We start from the raw sequence: 21,474 nt of genomic DNA, 5'->3' as shown, positions 1-21,474 counted from the left end.
TCACCGTCAGGATTTTTTCATAGATAAGTTTGGGGTGGGGGTTTGGTGGTTGGTGGGGTGGAAACCTCCGTCTCTCTATTTCCCAGTGACGTTGGGCCAAGACGCAACTTCAAACCCGGGAGAGGGAAGGCGGCTTTTGAGTAGTTTGAGCGTTGTTGTTTCGGGGGAGTTCTTCGCAGCCAGCCAAATGGCCTTTGCTGAGACGGGATAATGAGGGAGGCCAACCCCTTTTGAAGATCACTTTCAGGGCCTCCAGAGGTTAAACGCCTGCTTAGAGGGGCCTATTGAAGGCGGAGGCAGGGGTCTGGCATTGTTTGAACACCCTCCCGGCCTTTGTTCGCTACCAGTGTGTGTGTCGGTGTGTATATCCGTACACAGTGCAGTCTCCTTTCCTTCCAGGCCAAAGGAACTCCAATGCAGCTGGAAAGGTTTTCTAGCAAACTGGGAGGGGGGGGTGACAGACTAGGTTTCATTCTTTCTCTAGGTGGCAGTTTAACCCCAGCTCGGAGGCAGCCTCTGCCTCCCTGATCTCTGTGTGACACCCCATTACCACATGAATGGGGAGGAGAAAGCTTCACTCCCTCTGACCTTTCTCCTCCCCGGGGGCCCCCAGTGGCAGCGGCTGGGCTGGTTGTCCCCCCCCCTACGTTCTGGGATGCAAAAAGGAGTTGCAGATCCGAGGCCGGCGAAAGCAAACAAAGCCCCCTCCCCTCCTCCCCTGTCCTGGGCCAGGAAGCCCCCATTGTCATGGTTTCCCCTGCGAGGGGTCTCTGTGGAGTCTTCTTCCCCGACGCCATGGCGCTTGGCTGGCTGGCTTGTTGGGGTGAAGGGCCCTGTGGGCAGAGGCCCCGATTGGGAATTAATTGGGTATTTATTTATTTTTCCTGACGGGCTTCCTTGTAAACTCTCTGGATCTTTTCTTTGGTCGCTTCCTGCCCTTTTTCTTCCTTGTTTTTATTTCTTTTCTGTTCTCTTTAGTTTCTTTTCCTTCCTTCCTTATTTCCTTCCTCCCTCCCTCTCCTTTCCTCCTTTCCTTGCCCTTCCATTTTTCCTTTCCTTTCCTCGTTTCCTTCTCTTCCTCCTCCCTTCCTTTCATTCCCAACCCCCTCCCTCCTCCTTCTTTCCTTCCTTCTCTTTTTTTCTTCCTTTCCTTTCCCCTCCCTTCATTTTTTCCTTTCCTTATCCTACTTCCCTCCTCATTCCCAACTCCCTTTCTCTTTCCTTCTCTTTTTTCTTCTTCCTTTCCTTATTTTTCTCCTTCCTTTCCTTTCCCCTCCCTTCATTTTTCCTTTCCTGCCCTCTCCTTTCCTTTTTTCTTTCTTTTCTTTCCCCTCCTGTTTTCCTTCCCTTTCTTTCCTTCTCCTCCCTTCCTCATTCCCAACTCCCTCCCTCCTTCTTTCCTTCCCTCCCTCTTCTTTCTTCTTCCTTTCCTTCTTTTTTCCCTTCCTTTCTTTTCCCTTCCCTCCCTCGTTTTCCTTTTCTCTTTTCCTCATCCTCCTTCCTTCCTCTCATTCCCAACTCCTCCCTCGCTTTCCTTTTCTTTTCCTTCCCTCCTTTTTTTCGTTTCTTGGGTTTTTAGTGAGAATGTGCCACCAGCCGTGGCTCTACCGAAACTCAATCAGATCAGTTTCACCCACATGCATCAAGGTCTGTCCTGTATTTTTCATTTTATCAAATAAATGTGTATTTGATGTCCAGTATAACACCATCAGAGTTGTTATGAATTGTTCTTTTTCACATTAAACTCTTGCAACATTGGGGGGGGGGCACCATTTGCCACCTTAAACCCCTCTCCCTTCCCGAAGCGCTGGACTACAATCCCCATCATCCACCCACAGCCTGCCCAGCATCATGGGAGCTGCAATCCAGCACTTCTCCAAGGGCGGAGAATGGGGAGAGAAAATAGCCGATCAAAGAGATCGAGCGCCGCCTTGGCCTCTCTATGATTTTCTACCCCCCCCCCAACTCCACGCGTCCTCGTCCGCGTTGCCGGGCAACCCGCGCGCCTAACCCGGATGCGGAGAGGCGCTTCCGGTGTGGGCAGCGTGGCTCCCTCAGACAAGATGGCGGCGCCCTTGTCTGTCCAGCTGGAGTTTGGGTGAGGGAAACCGCGCACTTGGAGAGAAAACCAAATGGGGGGGAGGGGGCATTTTGGGGGGGAGTCACTCGTGGGATTGAGAATGGGGGGGGGGGGGGCTTGGCCAGCGGGGGGGGCTTGGAGGGCGAGGGCGGGTTTGGGAAAGGGGCGGGGGTGAGGTTAGGGTGGGGGTGTAGCTGAGCGCCTCTTATTACCCAAGAAAGTGGGCATGGGTGGGGTGTGTGGAGAGGACCCCTGAAATAAAACAACCCCCCTTTCACCCCTTCCCATGAGGCTTCTTCAAGGCAAAAAAATTCTTGACTGCTTTGGACTACAAATCCCATCCTTCTCAGCCAGGCCAAGCCAGCATTCAACAGGCCTTGGCAAGGCTGGTGGTAGCCTGGCTAACGTATTTCATTGAGGGTGGCACCCCCGCCAATGATAAAGTTATAACAATATAACAACAACAACAATAATAATTATAGAGTCACCGGTTAGGACAAGGTAGAAATGGAATTAATAAATAATATATTCCTGAGGGGTCCTGGATCAATCCCCATATTTAAAGCCTCTTTCAGGGGTCCTCCCTTCACGCTCTGGAGAATATCAGAAAGGGGTCCTGTTTGTCTGGGAGTGACTTCCTCCCTCCCTCCCTTCCCTCCCTCTCCTTTTCTTCTTCCTTTCCTTTCCCCTCACTCTCTCCCTTCATTTTTTCTCTTATCTTTTCTCCTTTCCCTCTCCCACTCCTCCCTTCCTCTCATTCCAACTCCCTCCTTCCTTCCTTCCTTCTTTCCTTCCTTCTCCTTTCTTCTTCCATTCCTTCATTTTTTTCCTTTCCTTTCCATAGTGGTGAGTTGACTTTCTGGTGACATTTGGTGGGGGGATAAGATATGGGGGAATGGGGGAGTTGTGATATTAATAACAGCAGCAACAACAATAATAAATAATAAATAAATAAATAAATAAACAGAGATGGAAGGGACCTTGGAGATCTTCTAGTCCAACCCCCTGCTTAAGCAGGAAACCCTACACTATTTCAGACAAATGGTTATCCAACATCATCTTAATGAAGGTTATTCTGCCTGGTCTCACCCAAGTGAAACAAAAACCCAAACAAAAATAAAACATCCACTGCCCTCCTGTTGCAAGCCGTTTCATAGTTTTCACTCTCTGGTGTTAGAGAGATGCCTCCAGCTATAAAACTTTATAAAGAGGAGTGGGGAATGGAGAATGACTAAGAGAGGTTAATTTGCATTCAGATTTAAATCTGCACCTAACAAGAGCCTAGAAAGAGGCTTTGTATAATGTATAAAATGCCATTTAAAAAAAAAGCAAGGACAAGGTTAACAGATCCATATACTTTCATGTTTGTGGGTTCAGACATGAAAGTCAGATTTTTCTAAGATCTTTATTGGGAAGGTATAATAAGATAGGAATTTTGGGCTACAGTGGAATATGTGATAAGAATTTGGGGTTACAGTTGAGCGTCTTGGAGAATCTGGTAAACTGTTAAGAAATATGGACCATCTTATATATTTCTTTGCTTTCTGTGTTGAAAGTTAGTCCATGCCTCCAGAATTCAGAGTTCTTTAAATGAGTAGTAGGACATTTGAAGAAGCCATAGAAAAAATATGAACGTGACTCTCATTATTCTCTGAATTGGTTCCTTTATATGTGGTTCAAAAGTTTTCATATAATAATAGAAATTGCAACATCATAGTATATATCAGTGTTTCCCAACCTTGGCAACTTGAAGATATTTTGACTTCAACTCCCAGAATTCCCCAGCCAGCAAATGCTGGCTGGGGAATTCTGGGAGTTGAAGTCCAGATATCTTCAAGTTGCCAAGGTTGGGAAACATTGGTATATATTACCAATAATATGTACTTAACCCACACTGAAAGTTTCTTTCTCTGAAGTATATAAATATACCTTTAAAAAAACTCCTAAGCTTTAATAATTGCTACTATTATTCAGCCGCCAGTGTTCCCATTGTGAAGACGGATGGGAAAGGTGGAATTCCTTCATATTAAATAGAGAAAGAGGCACTATGTTAAACTGCATGAATTGAATTGAACATTTTTGACTAGGAGTTTTTCTGAGATGCAGTGCTTTCTCAGAATAACAGCAATTTGCAGCAGTCATCAAAACGCACAAAAATTCAATACGTATTTTATTCATTTGAAACATATGCACAGCGATGAGAAGTGTAATATGCATTTGAAGAAGAATGCATAATTTAAAAGATTTAGACCTTCAGACCCTCTGTTGACTATCACAGAATAGAGAATGATCTCTTATAAAACAGGGCAGTATATATCAGGATTAGCCCTTTGGTACTATTACTCTTCTCTTTCTAATTCTCTTAATTCTCTTTCTATATGGCCTCGTTGGGCAGTACTGCTTCTGTTGCGTCTACTGTACAGAATTCATTAAATATGGGCCATGCCAATATTAAAACTACAGTATTACTATGCGTGTTTGAAACGTGTGTGTGTGTGTGTGAAACATATTTTTGCTGATAAGTGAAAAGGAGGGGGGACTAGTATTTGACATAAAACATATATATAAGGCAAAGGCTGCAAGTCCCAGTGCCAGTGAGGGTATGGCTAGCTGATGAGGCCAGAACAAGGCCGAAATAGATCTATCCTAGTCTCCCTTTATTTTAAAATTCATCAAAAACATGTCACACACACACACACACACACACACACACACACACACACACACTGCCCCCCCAAATAAAGGGAACACTGAAAGAGCACATCCTAGATCTGAATGAATGAAATATGCTCATTGAATATTGAATGTTCTGTACAAAGTTGAATGTGCTGACAACATGTGATACTTATTGTCAATTGTTGCTTCCTAAGTGGACAGTTTGATTTCATAGAAGTTTGATTTACTTGGAGTTATATTATGTTGTTTAAGTGTTCCCTTTATATTTTTGAGCAGTGTATATACACACAGACTACTTTTCACATTTATAAATGTGAAATGTTTTTCTTTAAAGCAATTTTGGATAAGAATGTAACTTTCTCAGCATTAATTTGATCTGTTGTCATAAAATAGGGTTACTGGTAATCAGATTCTCCTTTTGTAAAAGCAAGTCAGTGGAACTGCATGTCCCATCATCCCTGCCCATGGGCCAAGCTAGGTCTGGTGTGAATTGAAATCCAACATTTCTATGTTCCTCTCATATTAAGCTCAGGCTTATGCACTCTAGATCTATGCTCCCTCCCTCCAACCTTTTGGGCACCAGGGAACTATTCAATGGGCCAAAGTTTTTTTTCTGTGAACCAAAGGGGGGGGCAAGGTTTTTCATGCTGCCTGTATCCAACAAATGGGGCTGGAGTGGACCGGTTGCTGGGCATCCCACGGATCCGCGCCAGTTTGCTCTTCGATGCCTTAGGCCAGTGATGGCAAACCTATGGCAAGGGTGCCACAGGTGACAGGCGGAGCCATATCTGCTGGCACGCGAGCCATTCTCCTAGCTCAGCTCCAACGGGCATGTGTGTGCCGGCCAGCTGGTTTTTGGCTCGCACAAAGGCTCTGGGAGGGCATTTTGGACTTCCATAGAGCCTCGGGGGGGGGGCATTTTTACCCTCCCCTGGCTCCAGGGAAGCCTTTGGAGTCTGGGGAGGGCAAAACACGAGCCTACTGGGCCCACCAGAAGTTGGGAAACAAGCTGTGGGAAAGGGCACCGCAGTGTGAGGGGAGCTGTTTATGCCCTCCCTGGACAATGAATTGTGGGTGTGGGCACTCGCGTATGAGCGATAGTGCACACACACGCTCTTTTTGCACCCCAGGGAAAAAAAGTTTGCCATCACTGCCTTAGGCCATAAGTCTCATAGGATGGTAGGAAAGACCAGAGAAGAGGGGATCCTTTTGAGACAAACCCACCTGCATCTTCCCCGTGTAGAGACACTGATACTCTTCTTAACTCCCCAGAATGGCCTGTGTGTAGTCATTCGTGCCCGCTCCCTTCCTTTCCTGGAAAAGCCTAAATGGCCTCTCTATGCGTGAGTGTCGCAGCTGAGGTTCTCCCCGCTAGCACGTTACAGAAAGGACCTTATCAGCCATCTCACTTTATGTGGGAACGCACAAAGTGTCAGCTTGTTTTCAGGGCGAGCGAGCAGAAATAGAAAAAGAAAAAAGGCCTCTCTCCAGCCACTTGCTCAAGCTGCACGTCTGGCATGAATCTCTGGGTCCGTCCAGCATTTAATAATTGCTATTTTCAGTTTTCAGATTAGAATTTGGGAAGAGGGGAGAGGGAGGGAGGAAAATTGGACAGGACCAACAGCTTTCTTTGAGGAGAGCAACTACCCAGAAATCATAGCCGTACAAAAGAAGTGCTGTGTTCTCCAGAAAAAAAGCACAGCCAAAACTCTTCCTCCACATCCCTGGATTTAAAGACACTGAGAATACAGTGGTACCTCTACTTACAAACTTAATTCGTTCCGTGACCAGGTTCTTAAGTAGAAAAGTTTGTAAGTAGAAGCCATTTTTCCCATAGGAATCAATGTAAAAGCAAATAATGCATGCAAACCCATTAGGAAAGAAATAAAAGCTTGGAATTTGGGTGGGAGGAGGAGGAGGAGGAAGAAGAGGAGGAGGACAGTCGCTTCCAAAGGAAGAAGGCGTGAGGGGAAGCAAAAAAATCCAAAACTTTAGGGCTTTAAAAAAAAAAGAGGGACTCTGAGGTGGCGAGGAGGAGCATGTGCGTCCCATATACCCGGCGTGAGGCTCCCTCTTATACACTGCGCCAGAGGGAGAAACCCAGGAGGAATGGCAGGAAACTGGCCGGGCCTTTGTGCCGCTCTCAAATTTCCTGGGAAATTTTTCCGGGCTTGGGTACCTCTACTTACGAACTTAATTCGTTCCGTGACCAGGTTCTTAAGTAGAAAAGTTTGTAAGAAGAAGCAATTTTTCCCATAGGAATCAATGTAAAAGCAAATAATGTGTGTGATTGGGGAAACCACAGGGAGGGTGGAGGCCCTGTTTGCTGCCAGAAGATTCCTAGAAAGGCCCCACAGAGGCTTCTCCCCACCTTTTCCGGGCCTGTTTCCTCCCAGGAGATTCCTAGAGAGGCCCCATGGAGGCTTCTCCCTGCCTTTTCCGGCCCTGTTTCCTCCCAGGAGATTCCTAGAGAGGCCCCATGGAGGCTTCTCCCTGCCTTTTCCGGCCCTGTTTCCTCCCAGGAGGTTCCTAGAGAGGCCCCATGGAGGCTTCTCCCTGCCTTTTCCGGCCCTGTTTCCTCCCAGGAGGTTCCTAGAGAGGCCCCACAGAGGCTTCTCCCCACCTTTTCCGGGCCTGTTTCCTCCCAGGAGATTCCTAGCGAGGCCCCATGGAGGCTTCTCCCTGCCTTTTCCGGCCCTGTTTCCTCCCAGGAGATTCCTAGAGAGGCCCCATGGAGGCTTCTCCCTGCCTTTTCCGGCCCTGTTTCCTCCCAGGAGGTTCCTAGAGAGGCCCCACGGAGGCTTCTCCCTGCCTTTTCCAGTTACAATTTTAGAGGCTCGGGTTTGTAAGTGGAAAATAGTTCTTAAGAAGAGGCAAAGAAATCTTGAACTCCTGGTACTTATCTAGAAAAGTTCTTAAGTAGAGGCGTTCTTGTGTAAAGGTACCACTGTATTCCATTTTTTTCTCCTTATTTATTTAAAATTCCTTAGCTGGGTCTCTTGCAAACATTGAAGCTAAAAGCTTGGGTTGTAAAGAATAACCAACCCCGTACTAAAGCAGGGAAAGGAAAAGGAAATGACATCTTTGAAACTTACTTTGTAACAGTTTTGTGGTTTGGGCGATGCCTGATTTTTGTTAATCCTGGCTAAAGGAATACGTTTGAAAGAGGACTGACAATAACTTTAGACCCGGCCATTATCCTTGTCTACGTGAAGTGGGATATTTTTTGACACGGCTGAGCCCAAAATCTGAGGCTGAGCCAGGCTTGAGGCTTTTTCCCAAGTATTTTCCCAAGTATTTTAACGCAGAATGGAGAAAATGAGATTTTAAAAAATGCACGTTCAGTCCTGGGGTTTTTTTTGAGTCCGAGCCATACAGAGGAAAAGAGCAATAGGTTCTGAGCCTTAGTGAATTTCTCCTTTCCACTTTCCAGACTCTATATGCAATTGCTTTCCCCCCCCCCCTACTGTACTTTTAGCTTTAAAATTTTAAAGCTTCCCAAACCAGCCTTATACAATTATGTTTCTCTCTCCTCACCCCCACCAATTGAATTTCAGAGGTGGTGCAGAACTCCTGTTTGACGGGGTAAGAAAGCATCAGGTGAATTTGCCCCAACAGTCTGAACCTTGTGAGTATTGAATGATTAATAACAAGTCAGATACTTATTTGATTAAATAGCAACCTCTCTCTCTCAGCAGGCTTCACGCACACCAAATTTATTTATTTATTTATTTATTTACTTACTTACTTACTTACTTACTTACTTACTTACTTACTTACTTACTTATTTACTTACTTATTTAAGGGGTCGCAGTCAGTGGTTATTTGGGGGAAAGATTAGAAGTAACGTGACAAAATATTATTTTACTGAAAGAGTAGTAGATGCTTGGAACAAACTTCCAGCAGACGTGGTTGGTACATCCACAATAACTGAATTTAAGCATGCCTAGGATAAACCATCCATCCATCCTAAAATAAAATACAGAAAATAGTATAAGGGCAGATTAGATGGACCAGGAGGTCTTTTTTCTGCCGTCAATCTTCTTTGTTTCTGTGTTTCTATTTATTTATTTAATTGCATTTATATGCCATCCCTCTAAGTCTTTACAACACATAAAAAAGAAGAACAATACAATATAATCGTCTAAATTCGATTAATTTTAAAACTAAATGTACCGGTCTATAAAATCCAGTATTATTTTAAAAAACAATCATACCCACACAAACAACAATCATACGTAACATTCATCGGCCTGGGGGCTAGGGTCTAATTGCCCCAAGCCTGGCAGCATAGATGAGTCTTAAGACTCTTGCAGAAGGCATGGAGGGGGGGGGCAGTACGAATCTCCGAGGGGAGATGATTCCAGAGGGCTGGGGCCCCCACAGAGAAGGCTCTTCCCCTCGGTCCCGCCAAGCGGCATTGTCTAGTTGACGGGATGTGGATAAGGCCGACTTTGTGGGACCTGACCGGTCGCTGGGTTTCATGCAGCAGAAGGCGGTCCCGTAGGTAATCTGGCCCGATGCAATGTAAGATTTTATAGGTCATTACCAACACTTTGAATTGCATCCAGAAACCAATTGGAAACCAGTGCAGTACGCAGAGTGTTGGAAAAAGATGGGCCTGTCTAGGAAGGCCCATGACTTCTTGCGCAGCTGCCAAATTCTTGGAAAAGCAGACAAATGCCAACTTTAAAGACCAAGCATATGCCAAATTGTTGGAAAAGCAGCATGAAAGCCAACTTTAGAGACCAAACAGACACCATCGTAGGAGGAGAAGGTTCGTAATGGCAATTCCTCACAAGTCTGCGGAGAGGGGCGGCATACAAATCTAATAAATAATAATAAATAATATCTGTCTGTCTGTCTGTCTGTCTGTCTGTCTGTCTGTCTGTCTGTCTGTCTGTCTGTCTGTCTATCTATCTATCTATCTATCTATCAGTACCCTACATAGTTTCATCTTCCAAGCATGAGAACATCAAACAGCGAAGGGATAGTCCCTGAATCCTAATTTTCTCCTTGTCCAATTATCTTCTGTGGGATGGATGATGAAATTTCTGGATTCACCACAAATGAGCCAGGAAGGAGATCCACAAAGATGGTGATGGCCCAATTACTCAACAACTCCTCCCTGTTTTATTTATTTATTTGTTTGTGTGCTTATATATAAATCAGTAAATTTATTTTATCTATCTATCTATCTATCTATCTATCTATCTATCTATCTATCTATCTATCTATCTATCTATCTATCTATCTATCTATTGGATTTGTATGCCGCCCCTCTCCGAAGACTCGGGACGGCTAACAACAATAAAAAAGACAATGTAAACAAATCTAATATTAAAAATAATCTAAAAAACCCCAATTTAAAGAACCAATCATACCACATATAAATTCTATAAGCCTAGGGGGAAGGGGAAAAAATTTCAATTCCCCCATGCCTGACGACAGAGGTGGGTTTTAAGGAGCTTGCGAAAGGCAAGGAGGGTGGGGGCAACTCTGATATCTGGGGGGAGCTGGTTCCAGAGGGTCGGGGCCGCCACAGAGAAGGCTCTTCTCCCGGGTCCCGCCAAACGACATTGTTTAGTCGACGGGACCCGGAGAAGGCCAACTCTGTGGGACCTAACCGGTCGACGGGATTCGTGTGGCAGAAGGCGGTCCCCTTCCGTTAAAATGCAAGGGGGATTTTCTGCTCTGTTGAGTTGCAAACCATGGTTTGCAGAAATAAAGTACTGTACGTGTATCCTGTAGTTGGCGGAGAAAGAGACCACGTGGCCCTTTGCAATCCTGGTTTTTATCTAGTGTTTGTTTCCCCCCCCCCTTTTTTTAAAAAAATAATCCAGGCCTTTTCCAGCCAGGTTTTCCTGAGTTTGGGGCCTGCCAGAGTTGCCCAGCAGCAGAGGTGTATCGAATGAAAGAGGCAGCTCAGGATGGGGTATCCCCCATAGAGAGGGGAGCGGAGCCCAGGAAAAGAGAGGAGGGGAAGGGCAGTGGAGGGGAAAAAAAGAGAAAAGAAATGAAAACTTGGGAAGTTCCTATTAAGGGATTCTCCCCTCCAAAAAAAGGAACAGATTCACAGCCCGGGTCCTGGAGAACACAAGGCAGAAAGAAGGAATTACACTGCTCAAAATAAAGGGAACGCTTAAACAACACAATATATAAACATAGAAACATAGAAGACTGATGGCAGAAAAAGACCTCATGGTCCATCTAGTCTGCCCTTATATTATTTCCTGTGTTTTATCTTAGGATGGATATATGTTTATCCCAGGCATGTTTAAATTCAGTTACTGTGGATTTACCAACCACATCTGCTGGAAGTTTGTTCCAAGGATCTACTACTCTTTCAGTGAAATAATATTTCCTCACGTTGCTTTTGATCTTTCCCCCAACTAACTTCAGATTGTGTCCCCTTGTTCTTGTGTTCACTTTCCTATTAAAAACACTTCCCTCCTGAACCTTATTTAACCCTTTAACATATTTAAATGTTTCGATCATGTCCCCCCTTTTCCTTCTGTCCTCCAGACTATACAGATTGAGTTCATTAAGTCTTTCCTGATACGTTTTATGCTTAAGACCTTCCACCATTCTTGTAGCCCATCTTTGGACCCGTTCAATTTTGTCAATATCTTTTTGTAGGTGAGGTCTCCAGAACTGAACACACTATTCCAAATATGGTCTCACCAGCGCTCTATATAAGGGGATCACAATCGCCCTCTTCCTGCTTGTTATACCTCTAGCTATGCAGCCAAGCATCCTACTTGCTTTTCCTACTGCCCGACCACACTGCTCACCCATTTTGAGACTGTCAGAAATCACTACCCCTAAATCCTTCTCTTCTGAATAAAGAGAACACTTAAACAACACAATATAACTCCAAGTAAATCCAACATCTGTGAAATCAAACTGTTCACTTAGGATGCAATACTGATTGACAATCAATTTCACATGCTGTTGTGCAAATGGAATAGTTGTGCAAATGAAATATTCAATGAGACTATTTCATTCATGCGTTATTTGAGCGTTCCCTTTATTTTTTTTAGCAGGTTTTGAGTATACAGTATTTAATTTAATTTAATGTATTACCTTTATAAGTCCCCCAACTTCCTTTCGAACCAACCATTAAAATACCCCCTCCCCAATGTGTATCCCTTTTGGGGGGGGGGTTGCTTCCCCCCACCTAGGGAAAAGGTGACAGCGTGGGAGGGAGGGAGGTGGGTCCGCAGACCTTTAAACTGCGCAGTCTTTGCTTTGCACAGTTCACACTGCCAGCTGTTCCTTTCTCCTCCTGGGGCCAGAGGGGGGCTGTGTTTGCAGAAGGGGGGGGGGGGAGTTTGGTGTGTCCTGTGCAAAATTGGTTTTGAAAAGAGCTACTTTCTGCTTAATTAAACAATGGGCCCGTCTTCCTCCCACCCCACATCTGTAAAAGCCCTGGGTGCTTTATCCCTCCAACTTTATCCCACAAACTGCCCCATTCTTGATTTCCTTTCATTTGTAAATCTCCCCCCCCCACCCCCACCCCTTCCTCCTTTGCCAATCCTCTCCTTTGCCTTTCTCTCCCCTTTCAGAGGACTGCTGAGAAGCTGGGTGACATTGTCTTGATTTTTTTAAAAAATGGAGGGTGCGGGTAATAGTTTGAGAATGGAGCTGTTTGCCTTAAAAGCTCTCTGTTTGTCTTTTCTGGGAGATCAGGGCAGAGGGGAGGGGTGAGAGAGAGGGGGGAAGATTAGAAACTTCTGGGATGGTCAGAGTTTAAATTTGACCCTCTTGGAAAGCTGGGATGAGATGGAATTGGTTTTTTGAGGGGCTTCTCCCAAACGGCTCACCCCCCCCCAAGCTCCACTCGATAAAAATCAAGAGAGACTTTAATCTAGGATATATTGGGTTTGGAACTGACCCAACTGCTCTCTTAGATTAATCACCCGAAATCTTATTTCAAGGGGCTAATCACTGCTAGATCTCTGAAGCAGGATAGATGTTTCTGCATTAATCCCTCTTTAGGGAAAAGGACTCTCTTTAAAGACAAGGCCAAGAGGATAAGATGGATGGATGGATGGATGGATAGAAGATAGATAGATAGATAGATAGATAGATAGATAGATAGATAGATAGATAGATAGATAGATAGATAGATAAATTGGTAGGTGGATGGATGGATGGAGGGAGGGATGGATGATATAGACAGATATATAGATAGAAAGGAAATTGGTAGGGGGATGGAGGGATGATATAGACAGACAGATATATAGATAGAAAGGAAATTGGTAGGTGGATGGAGGGATGATATAGACAGACAGAGAAATAGAAAGAAAACTGGTAGGTGGATGGGTGGATGATATAGACAGACAGATATATAGATAGAAAGGGAACTGGTAGGTGGATGGTATAGACAGACAGAGAAATAGAAAGAAAACTGGTAGGTGGATGGGTGGATGGATGGGTGGGTGGATGATATGGACAGGTAGGTAGGTAATATCAGTGCTAGAAGAGAGTGAGATTTGCAGAGAGGAAGAGGAGGACTGTGGGATGCTTGGTCATCTCTGAGCTTGGGTGCTTTCCTGCCGATGTTTCATTACATCATCAGTGCTAGTATGAAACATCTGCAGGAAAGCACCCAAGCTCAGAGTGCACCAGGGACCCCACACTCCTTAGTTCTTTTGCACGGATGTCTCTTAAGCTGGTTGGATTTTTCCTTTCCAATGATTGAAAGGTGGGGAGGGGGTTGGCTTAAATACACCAGGATGTCTTCTCTATCCCTAGATTCATTTATTCCTATTGTCCGTCAGAAGTTGAGAGGAGCAGCCGTCAAGCTCACAGCGTCAACCTCGGTTCCCAGATCTCCATGGATGGCGGAGCAATTTTCCCCAACTTGAATTTGGTGGCGCTACCACGTTATAATTGTCATGGCTCCGCTCTGGAGACCCCCTTGAGGCTTCTAATGTGGGGAGAGTCAGCACAGGAGGGGAGGAGGGGAGAGAGAAGCGAAAGAGCCCCTGTGTCAGAGGGCTGCGTCTAATTACCATAGGTTGCATATCTTTGACGAACGTAACAGATGCCCAACTTGGCTGGCTGGCTGGCTTGACGAGGGAGCAAAATTTCACTTGATTCCCTGGGGAGAATTTGAATCCAGACCAGGCTGCAGCTGAGACTGGCGGGAGGGCTCCCTTGCTCTCCTTCGTCCCTTTTGATGGATACTCAGGGAAGGTGGCCTCTTGAGGTGAAATGGCCTCCTGGACTCTTCTCCTTTTCTCCCTCTTCTTCTCCTCCTCCTCTTTCTCCTCCTTCCCTCCCCCTCTTTCTTCTTCTTTCCTCCTCTTTTTCCTTCCTTCCTCCTTCTTCACTTCTCCTTGTTTCCTCCTCCTCCCCCTCTTTCTTCTTCTTGTTTCCTCCTCCTCCTCTTTCTTCTTCCTCCTTCTCCTTGTTTCCTCCTCCTCTTTTTCCTTCCTCCTCTTTCTCCTTCCTTCATCCTTCTATTTTTTCTTTCTCCTCCTCTTCTCCTTCTTTCCCCCTCTATCTCCTTCCTCTTCCTTTTTTTCTTGTTTCCCCTCCTCCTCTTTTTCCTCCCTCTTTCTTCTCCTTCTTCCTCCTCTTCCTCCTTCTTCTCTTTCCTCTCCTTTCCTCTTCCTCTTTCTGCTCCTTCTTTCCTCTTTTTCCTTGCTTCCTCCTCCTTCTCTTTTCTTCTCCTTTCCTCCACCTCTTTCTCCTTCTTCTCCTTCTTTCCTCTTCCTTTTCCTCTTTCTCCTTCTCCTTCCTCTCCTTTCCTCCTCCTCCTGTTTCTGCTCCTTCTTTCCTCTTTTTGCTTCCTCCTCCTCCTCCTCCTTTCCTTCTCCGCCTCCTCTCTTGGATGTCATTGTATTGAAGCAGAGAGATCTGGTAGCCCCGATGCAGGGAGTTGAAACAAATCTGACTTTTAACGAAGTTCCCTTTGTTAAATCGATATGCCGACTGACCCATTGTCCAACACCGCTTAGGGCTGGTCCTTCCTACCACCTATGACCTCCCCCCCCCCCCCCGGCCTGCATGATGTATGTAAAGTTTTCCGAGCAGGAGGAGATACAAATGAGAAAAGCCCATCCTGAGGCTTCCCTCATTTCAGCTTATGACCTTCCTTCCCTCTCTTTCTGCCCTCCACTTCATTCAACCTTGCTTCTCCCAGACCCAGCGGGCCCCTCCTCCTCCTCCTCCCTCCTCCTCCTCCCTCCTCCCCCCATTATTGTTTTTTAAACTGTGAAAGAATAAGTCATCTATCAATCCAGAGAGGTGCGTTTCAGCGTTCAGGGAGGGATTTGGGGGGGTGGGGTGGATGGGTGGAAATCGCTTTGTCATGGCGACAGGGACGACAATTGGTCTGAGGTAGTGACCTCAGCAAATTGAAGCTTGGCTGTGGTCACTGTGATAAATGATCCCCTCCTCTTTTGGGGGGGGGACGGGGTGAAAGGCCTCAGGGGATAGCTCTGGCTGCCCCCCACCCCACCGCCAGTGAAGTGTCTGAGCAGCCCGTTCAAGGCTTGATGGAAGCGTTGATACCCCCATGCCTGGTTGACTGGCTTGGTATATCTCCTTCCTCCTCTTCCTCCTCCTCCTCCTTCTCCCTGTGCCCAGCGCCTTATGGACAAGGCGAGATTCAGGCAGATAATAATAATAATAATAATAATAATAATAATAATAATAATAATAATAATAATTTATTATATTTGTATGCCGCCCCTCTCCGAAGACTCGGGGCGGCTCACGACAATAGCAATACAGTACAAATCTAACAATAAAAAACTATAATTACTAGAAGTGTTTTTAATAGGAAAGTGAACACAAGAACAAGGGGACCCAATCTGAAGTTAGTTGGGGGAAAGATCAAAGGCAACATGAGAAAATATTATTTTACTGAAAGAGTAGTAGATCCTTGGAACAAACTTCCAGCAGACGTGGTTGGTAAATCCACAGTAACCGAATTTAAACATGCCTGGGATAAACATATATCCATTGTAAGATAAAATACAGGAAATAGTATAAGGGCAGACTAGATCGACCAGGAGGTCTTTTTCTGCCGTCAGTCTTCTATGTTTCTATGTTTCTAATAATAATAATAATAATAATAATAATAATAATAATAATAATAATAATGATAATTTATTACATTTGTATTCCCCCCCTCTCCGAAGACTCGGGGCGGCTCACAACAATAACAACACAGTACAAATCTAACAATAAAAAACTATAATTAAAACCCACTATCATTAAAAAGCAATCAATACTGCACAATCATAACCATACCCAAGTCTTACTAGTCAAAAGGTGTACATTAATTCCCCCATGCCTGGTTGACTGCTGGTTGACTGGCTTGGTACATCTCCTTCCTCCTCCTCCTTCTCCCTGTGCCCAGCGCCTTATGGACAAGGTGAGATTCAGGCAGATAATAATAATAATAATAATAATAATAATAATAATAATAATGATAATGATAATAATAATTTATTACATTTGTATTCCGCCCCTCTCCAAAGACTCGGGGTGGCTCACGACAATAACAATACAGTACAAATCTAACAATAAAAACTATAATTAAAACCCACTATTATTAAAAAGCAATCAATACTATACAATCAGAACCATACCCAAGTCTTACTAGTCAAAAGGGGTACTTTAATTCCCCCATGCCTGGCGACATAAATGGGTCTTCAGAGTCTCGTGGAGAGCTCTTTCACTGTTACTCTCTCAGAGTTTTAAAAAAATAAAGCCCTTAACTAGGGGATAAAATAATGTGCTGAAGCTGACCAGACTAGATGAATACAGTACCTGGTAAGCAGATTCATTTCCCTATTTTCCTCCCCAAAAACTAAGGTGCATCTTATACTCCAAAAAATACAGTATATTATGGCTCTGTCCGATGGGGGTGTTGGGGTGTGTATGTGTGTATTTGGTGGTAGGAGTTCAAGATAATTTTGAAGATGGAGTGGGCTGAATTACATGTGGCTAAATGTTTTGTTGTTTTAACGGGGTGTTTGTATTAACACCTACTTTATTCAAGGGTTGATGCAGTGTCCTTAAGAGACACAGGGAAAAATCCATCTGGACAACTTTTTAAGCCACCAAGCCCTGCTGAGAGACAGAAGGGCAGAAAAAACCACTGGGGACGTGGAAGTATTAACCAGCCTGCCTTCCTTTAAAAAAAAAAGAAAAAAAGATTCTTTTAACCAATTAAATTTCCTTTGCACCTCCCATCCCAAGCCCCCACTTCTCATCTCTCCAGGAAGAAATGAGCTGATGTTATCATCATCTTCCCCTCAAAAGGAAATTGTTTTCGGGCCTTTTGTCCCTTAAATTGATACTAAAAACAAAACAGGGAGAGGGGCAGGGGAATATCGACCCACACCTCTCCCTGCGGGGGAAGAGAAAGGAAAGGTTTTGCTGAATTAAGGAACGGGGGGGGGGGGGAGTTTTTTCTTTAAAAAACGTGTTTATTATTATTATTATTATTATTATTATTATTATTATGACTGCTACTACTACTACTACTACTAATAATAATTCATTAGACTTGTATGCCGCTCCTCTCCGGAGACTCGTGGCGGCTCAAAACACATTATTATTATTATTATTATTATTGTTGTTGTTGTTGTTGTTGTTGTTGTTATTGTTATTATTATTATTATTATTAATTTATTAATTTATTTATTTTTTAGGGAACCTCCGACATTTGCTGACATGGATCAAAGAGAACTTGCTGAAAGAGAGGCCTGAATTATTTGTGCAAGGAGGCTCAGTGTGAGTACACACACACACACACACACACACACACACTAGGGGAGAGAGAGAGAGAGAGTTGCAGCTTTTATCGGTTTGCAAACTGGCCTTCTAGGAAATTCTCTCGCAAGGTCCAACTAGCAAGGAAGCTTAAGTGGCTAAATTTACTCCCCCCTTTCAAAAAACCTAACACACACACACACACGGCCAGGGCCTGTTGTAGCATTGGGGGGGGGGGGGCCTGCCTCGATTCTGCGTCTGCTGTGCAATGGAGTTCTTTTGCAGCGGTGGTTTTCTGCAGCCAAGCGCCCTCCGATCGCAGAGGCTTAGCCCTCTGTGTTGAGTCCTAAGCGGAGAAAGGAAACAATTATCTCTCCCTGGGCTGGGCCTGTCTTCCTAATCCTCTACGCCATGCTGTCCCTACCCCACTCTCCCCGTAGTTGACGTCTTCCCACCCGCCTCCTGCCATCAGCATCCTGGAAGACATAGAGGGGGTCGCGTCACGCAGCCTTGGTGGAAATCCTTTTCAAGCCCTCCCTCCCAACCCTTCCTAAATTTCCTCTCTGCAGCGAGACCAGGATGGTTAGCATTCTTCATCCTCATCCCGATTCGGTGGGAGGGAAGGGGGGGGGGCAGCATGGGATGCCATTTCTTTCCCTCCCCTCCAAACCCTGGGAAATACAACTGCTAGGAAGCTGAAGATAGATTCTTTTTTTTTTTTGGGGGGGGGGGGGGATTCCAGCCAGATTGCGGGATTTCTGTGGGATCTCGCTTTTTTTCACCACCGCATCAGCTCCCCCTGCCTCCCCCGTGCTCAGTCCGCAGGGCAAATTTAAATTACAGGCATGAACAGGATTGTTACCAAGCCGCCGGTGACGTGGCTGCCTTGGAGGGGAATTTTTTTTTTAGGAAGGGTATCTCTCTATCAGCCACTAGCTAACTGGGGTTGCTTAGTCTTGCAACTCAGCCTTCAAGCAAGAGACCTCGAAAACGAGACCGCCCCAAAAAACTTTTTAAGGTGGGCGAATCTGAACACCCGCCAGGGGAGGGGAAAAAAATTGCTTGGATGCAAACTTCAGTTGTTGCAAAGGGATTTATTTTGCAAGCGGCCGGCACAGCCCCTAAGAAGCTAAATAGGCTGGACTCAATTTGCAGCACGCCCGCCGTTGTGATGGACCTCCTTGATGGATGTCGCTGGTTATAGAGGGCAGAGTGAACGCTGCGAGGAAGCTGTGAAAATTGTAAGGGCTGTTCTTCCTCCAAGACGATTAAAAGCAGGAAGGGTCACAGTTCCGGCACGCGGCAACATTTCCAAGGCCTGGCAGAACGACAAGAATTCTAAAACCCGAATTTAATCCGCGTGTGGATAGAAATAGATCTTGGCTGGACCTTGGGAGGAATTTTTTTTAATTGAGAGTGGCAATAAATCAGCGGTGGAACACGGCGCAACTGTGCTATCCGTGTTTCTTAGACCCAAAACCTGTACTCTTAACAGATTCTCTTTTCCCTTTAGGCGCCCAGGAATCCTGGTGCTTATTAACGATGCAGATTGGGAGCTGATGGTATGTCTCGTTTTGGTTATGCGGAGGTTGTCTTATTTTCTGCAGTGGCCAGAAGGGAGGACAAAGGGATTTGTGGGGTATGGGGAAGCCTTTTTCCTTTTCTGGATGCTGAAATGAAACACCCCTGTCTTATTTGATGCCCACTGGGGTGCCCCAGTCCTTGGGACAGTTTGGGGTATTTCCCCCTGGATGGTGGAGGAAGAAAACAGACTTCCAAAGCGTCCCTTGATGGTCAGGCACAAAGGATCAGGACCACAGGTTGAGTGGAAGTTCAGAACGATTTATTGTTTAAGCATCGGTCAGCACTGGATAAGGGTCAGCAGAAAGAGTTACCCTGGGTAAGATGCGTGGCCAGTAAATTTTGCAAATACAGTGGTGCCTCTAACTAAGAACGCCTCTACTTGTGAACTTTTCTGGATAAGAACCGGGTGTTCAAGATTTTTTTGCCTCTTCTCAAGAACCATTTTCCACTTACAAACCCGAACCTCCGAAACTAACTAGAAAAGGCAGGGAGAAGTCTCTGTGAGGCCTCTCTAGGAATCTCCTGGGAGGAAACAGGGCCAGAAAAGGCAGGGAGAAGCCTCTGTGGGGCCTCTTGAGGAATCTCCTGGGAGGAAACAGGGCTGGAAAAGGCATGGAGAAGCCTCCGTGGGGCCTCTTGAGGAATCTCCTGGGAGAAAACAGGGCCTCCACCCTCTCTATGGTTTCCCCAATCGCACACATTATTTGCTTTTACATCGATTCCTATGGGAAAAATTGCTTCTTCTTACAAACTTTCCTACTTAAGAACCTAGTCACGGAACAAATTAAGTTCATAAGTAGAGGCACCACTGTAAATAAATAAGCAGAATTCAATGGTGGCTGGACTTGGATCGCTTGTGGCAGCGCAAGGATGCCAAACTGATGACATATTTCATCTCGCCTTCCAGCTTTCACCTCCTTCATTGACTCTTCTTTGCTTCCTTCCTTCCTTCTTTCCTTCCTTCCAGGGCAACCTGGACTACCAACTGCAAGACCAAGATCATGTGGTTTTCATCTCCACCTTACACGGGGGTTAGACCTCCCGCCAAAGGAGGCGGGTCCCCAAAACAGCAAGGAGAAAAACTAAACAGCCTTTAGTTGGCTGAGCCAACTTCGTAAGAAAACCGAACCCTTTTGGGAGAAGTCTGGACCTGCAGGCTGAATCCCAGCTTTGGATGGGAAGAACGTAACTCTGGAACATTTTCCCTTGGGCTGTGGGTCGAACCAGCCCCCCGAGCGGTTGTTGACTCTGAGATATGATGAGGAGACCGTGGGGCTGCAGCTGAGCCCCCTTGTTATTTGCAGTGCCTGTTTATTATCAAGTGAACAACCAGTCCCCATAGGACCCTTGGCTTGCCTCCGTTTGGCCCGCAGAACCTCCAGCCACAGCATTTCGGTAGCTGAGCTGAAAAGCAACCTGTGCAGCCCCACCTACCAATGCTTGCTTTTGAATTTAGGGCGTGTGTGATGCGTTTGCCAAAAATCTGGACCAGTCTAGGATCTCCTGTTTGCACAGGGGATTGGACTAGAAGACTTCCAGCTCTTGTTATTCTCATTTCGATTCCCTTGTTTGCCTGCCTTGAACCTATACTTTAAATAAATATTGTGCAGAGCTTCCTTTGCTAATATTTCCCCTGCTGACTGCGGTTTGTGCGTCCTTTCATCGGGGGTGCCAAAGGATGCCCTGAATACTTTCCATCCATTGCTTCCTGTCTTGCCTTCTGGTGCTTTGGAGAATAGGTTGACCTCCATCTTCTTTGTAAAAGCCCCTCAAATATTAGAAAACTGCTATCAAAATTGAACGGGTCCAAAGATGGGCTACAAGAATGGTGGAAGGTCTTAAGCATAAAACGTATCAGGAAAGACTTAATGAACTCAATCTGTAGAGTCTGGAGGACAGAAGGAAAAGGGGGGACATGATCGAAACATTTAAATATGTTAAAGGGTTAAATAAGGTTCAGGAGGGAAGTGTTTTTAATAGGAAAGTGAACACAAGAACAAGGGGACACAATCTGAAGTTAGTTGGGGGAATGATCAAAGGCAACATGAGAAAATATTTGACTGAAAGAGTAGTAGATCCTTGGAACAAACTTCCAGCAGACGTGGTTGGTAAATCCACAGTAACTGAATTTAAACATGCCTGGGATAAACATATATCCATTGTAAGATAAAATACAGGAAATAGTATAAGGGCAGACTAGATGGACCATGAGGTCTTTTTCTGCCGTCAGTCTTCTATATTTCTATGTTTCTACCATGTCATCCCTGAACCTTATTTTTCTCTGGACTGACCATACCCAATTCCTGCAACCGTACAAATATCCCACGACAGGAAGTTCTGATTCTTGGACCTTTCCTTTGAAGTAATCACATGTTTATTGGCTTGTATACTGT

At 45.2% G+C, this 21,474-nt stretch overlaps 1 protein-coding gene across 1 annotated transcript; it reads left to right on the top strand.

Annotated features, from left to right (window-relative positions):
- The first annotated feature begins 1,999 nt into the window (after positions 1–1,999).
- On the top strand, positions 2,000–20,718 carry URM1 (ubiquitin related modifier 1). The gene is made up of 5 exons (XM_070758838.1): positions 2,000–2,098; positions 8,314–8,384; positions 17,437–17,518; positions 19,011–19,059; positions 20,049–20,718. The coding sequence occupies exons 1-5, from the start codon at positions 2,016–2,018 to the stop codon at positions 20,115–20,117; spliced, it is 354 nt and encodes a 117-aa protein (XP_070614939.1). The 5' UTR covers positions 2,000–2,015; the 3' UTR covers positions 20,118–20,718.
- The last annotated feature ends 756 nt before the right edge of the window (positions 20,719–21,474 follow it).

Source organism: Erythrolamprus reginae, chromosome 8, assembly GCF_031021105.1.
Source record: "Erythrolamprus reginae isolate rEryReg1 chromosome 8, rEryReg1.hap1, whole genome shotgun sequence".
NCBI lineage: Eukaryota > Metazoa > Chordata > Lepidosauria > Squamata > Dipsadidae > Erythrolamprus > Erythrolamprus reginae.
Note: the sequence above shows the minus strand (reverse complement) of the source record. Positions and strands in the feature narration are given on the sequence as shown.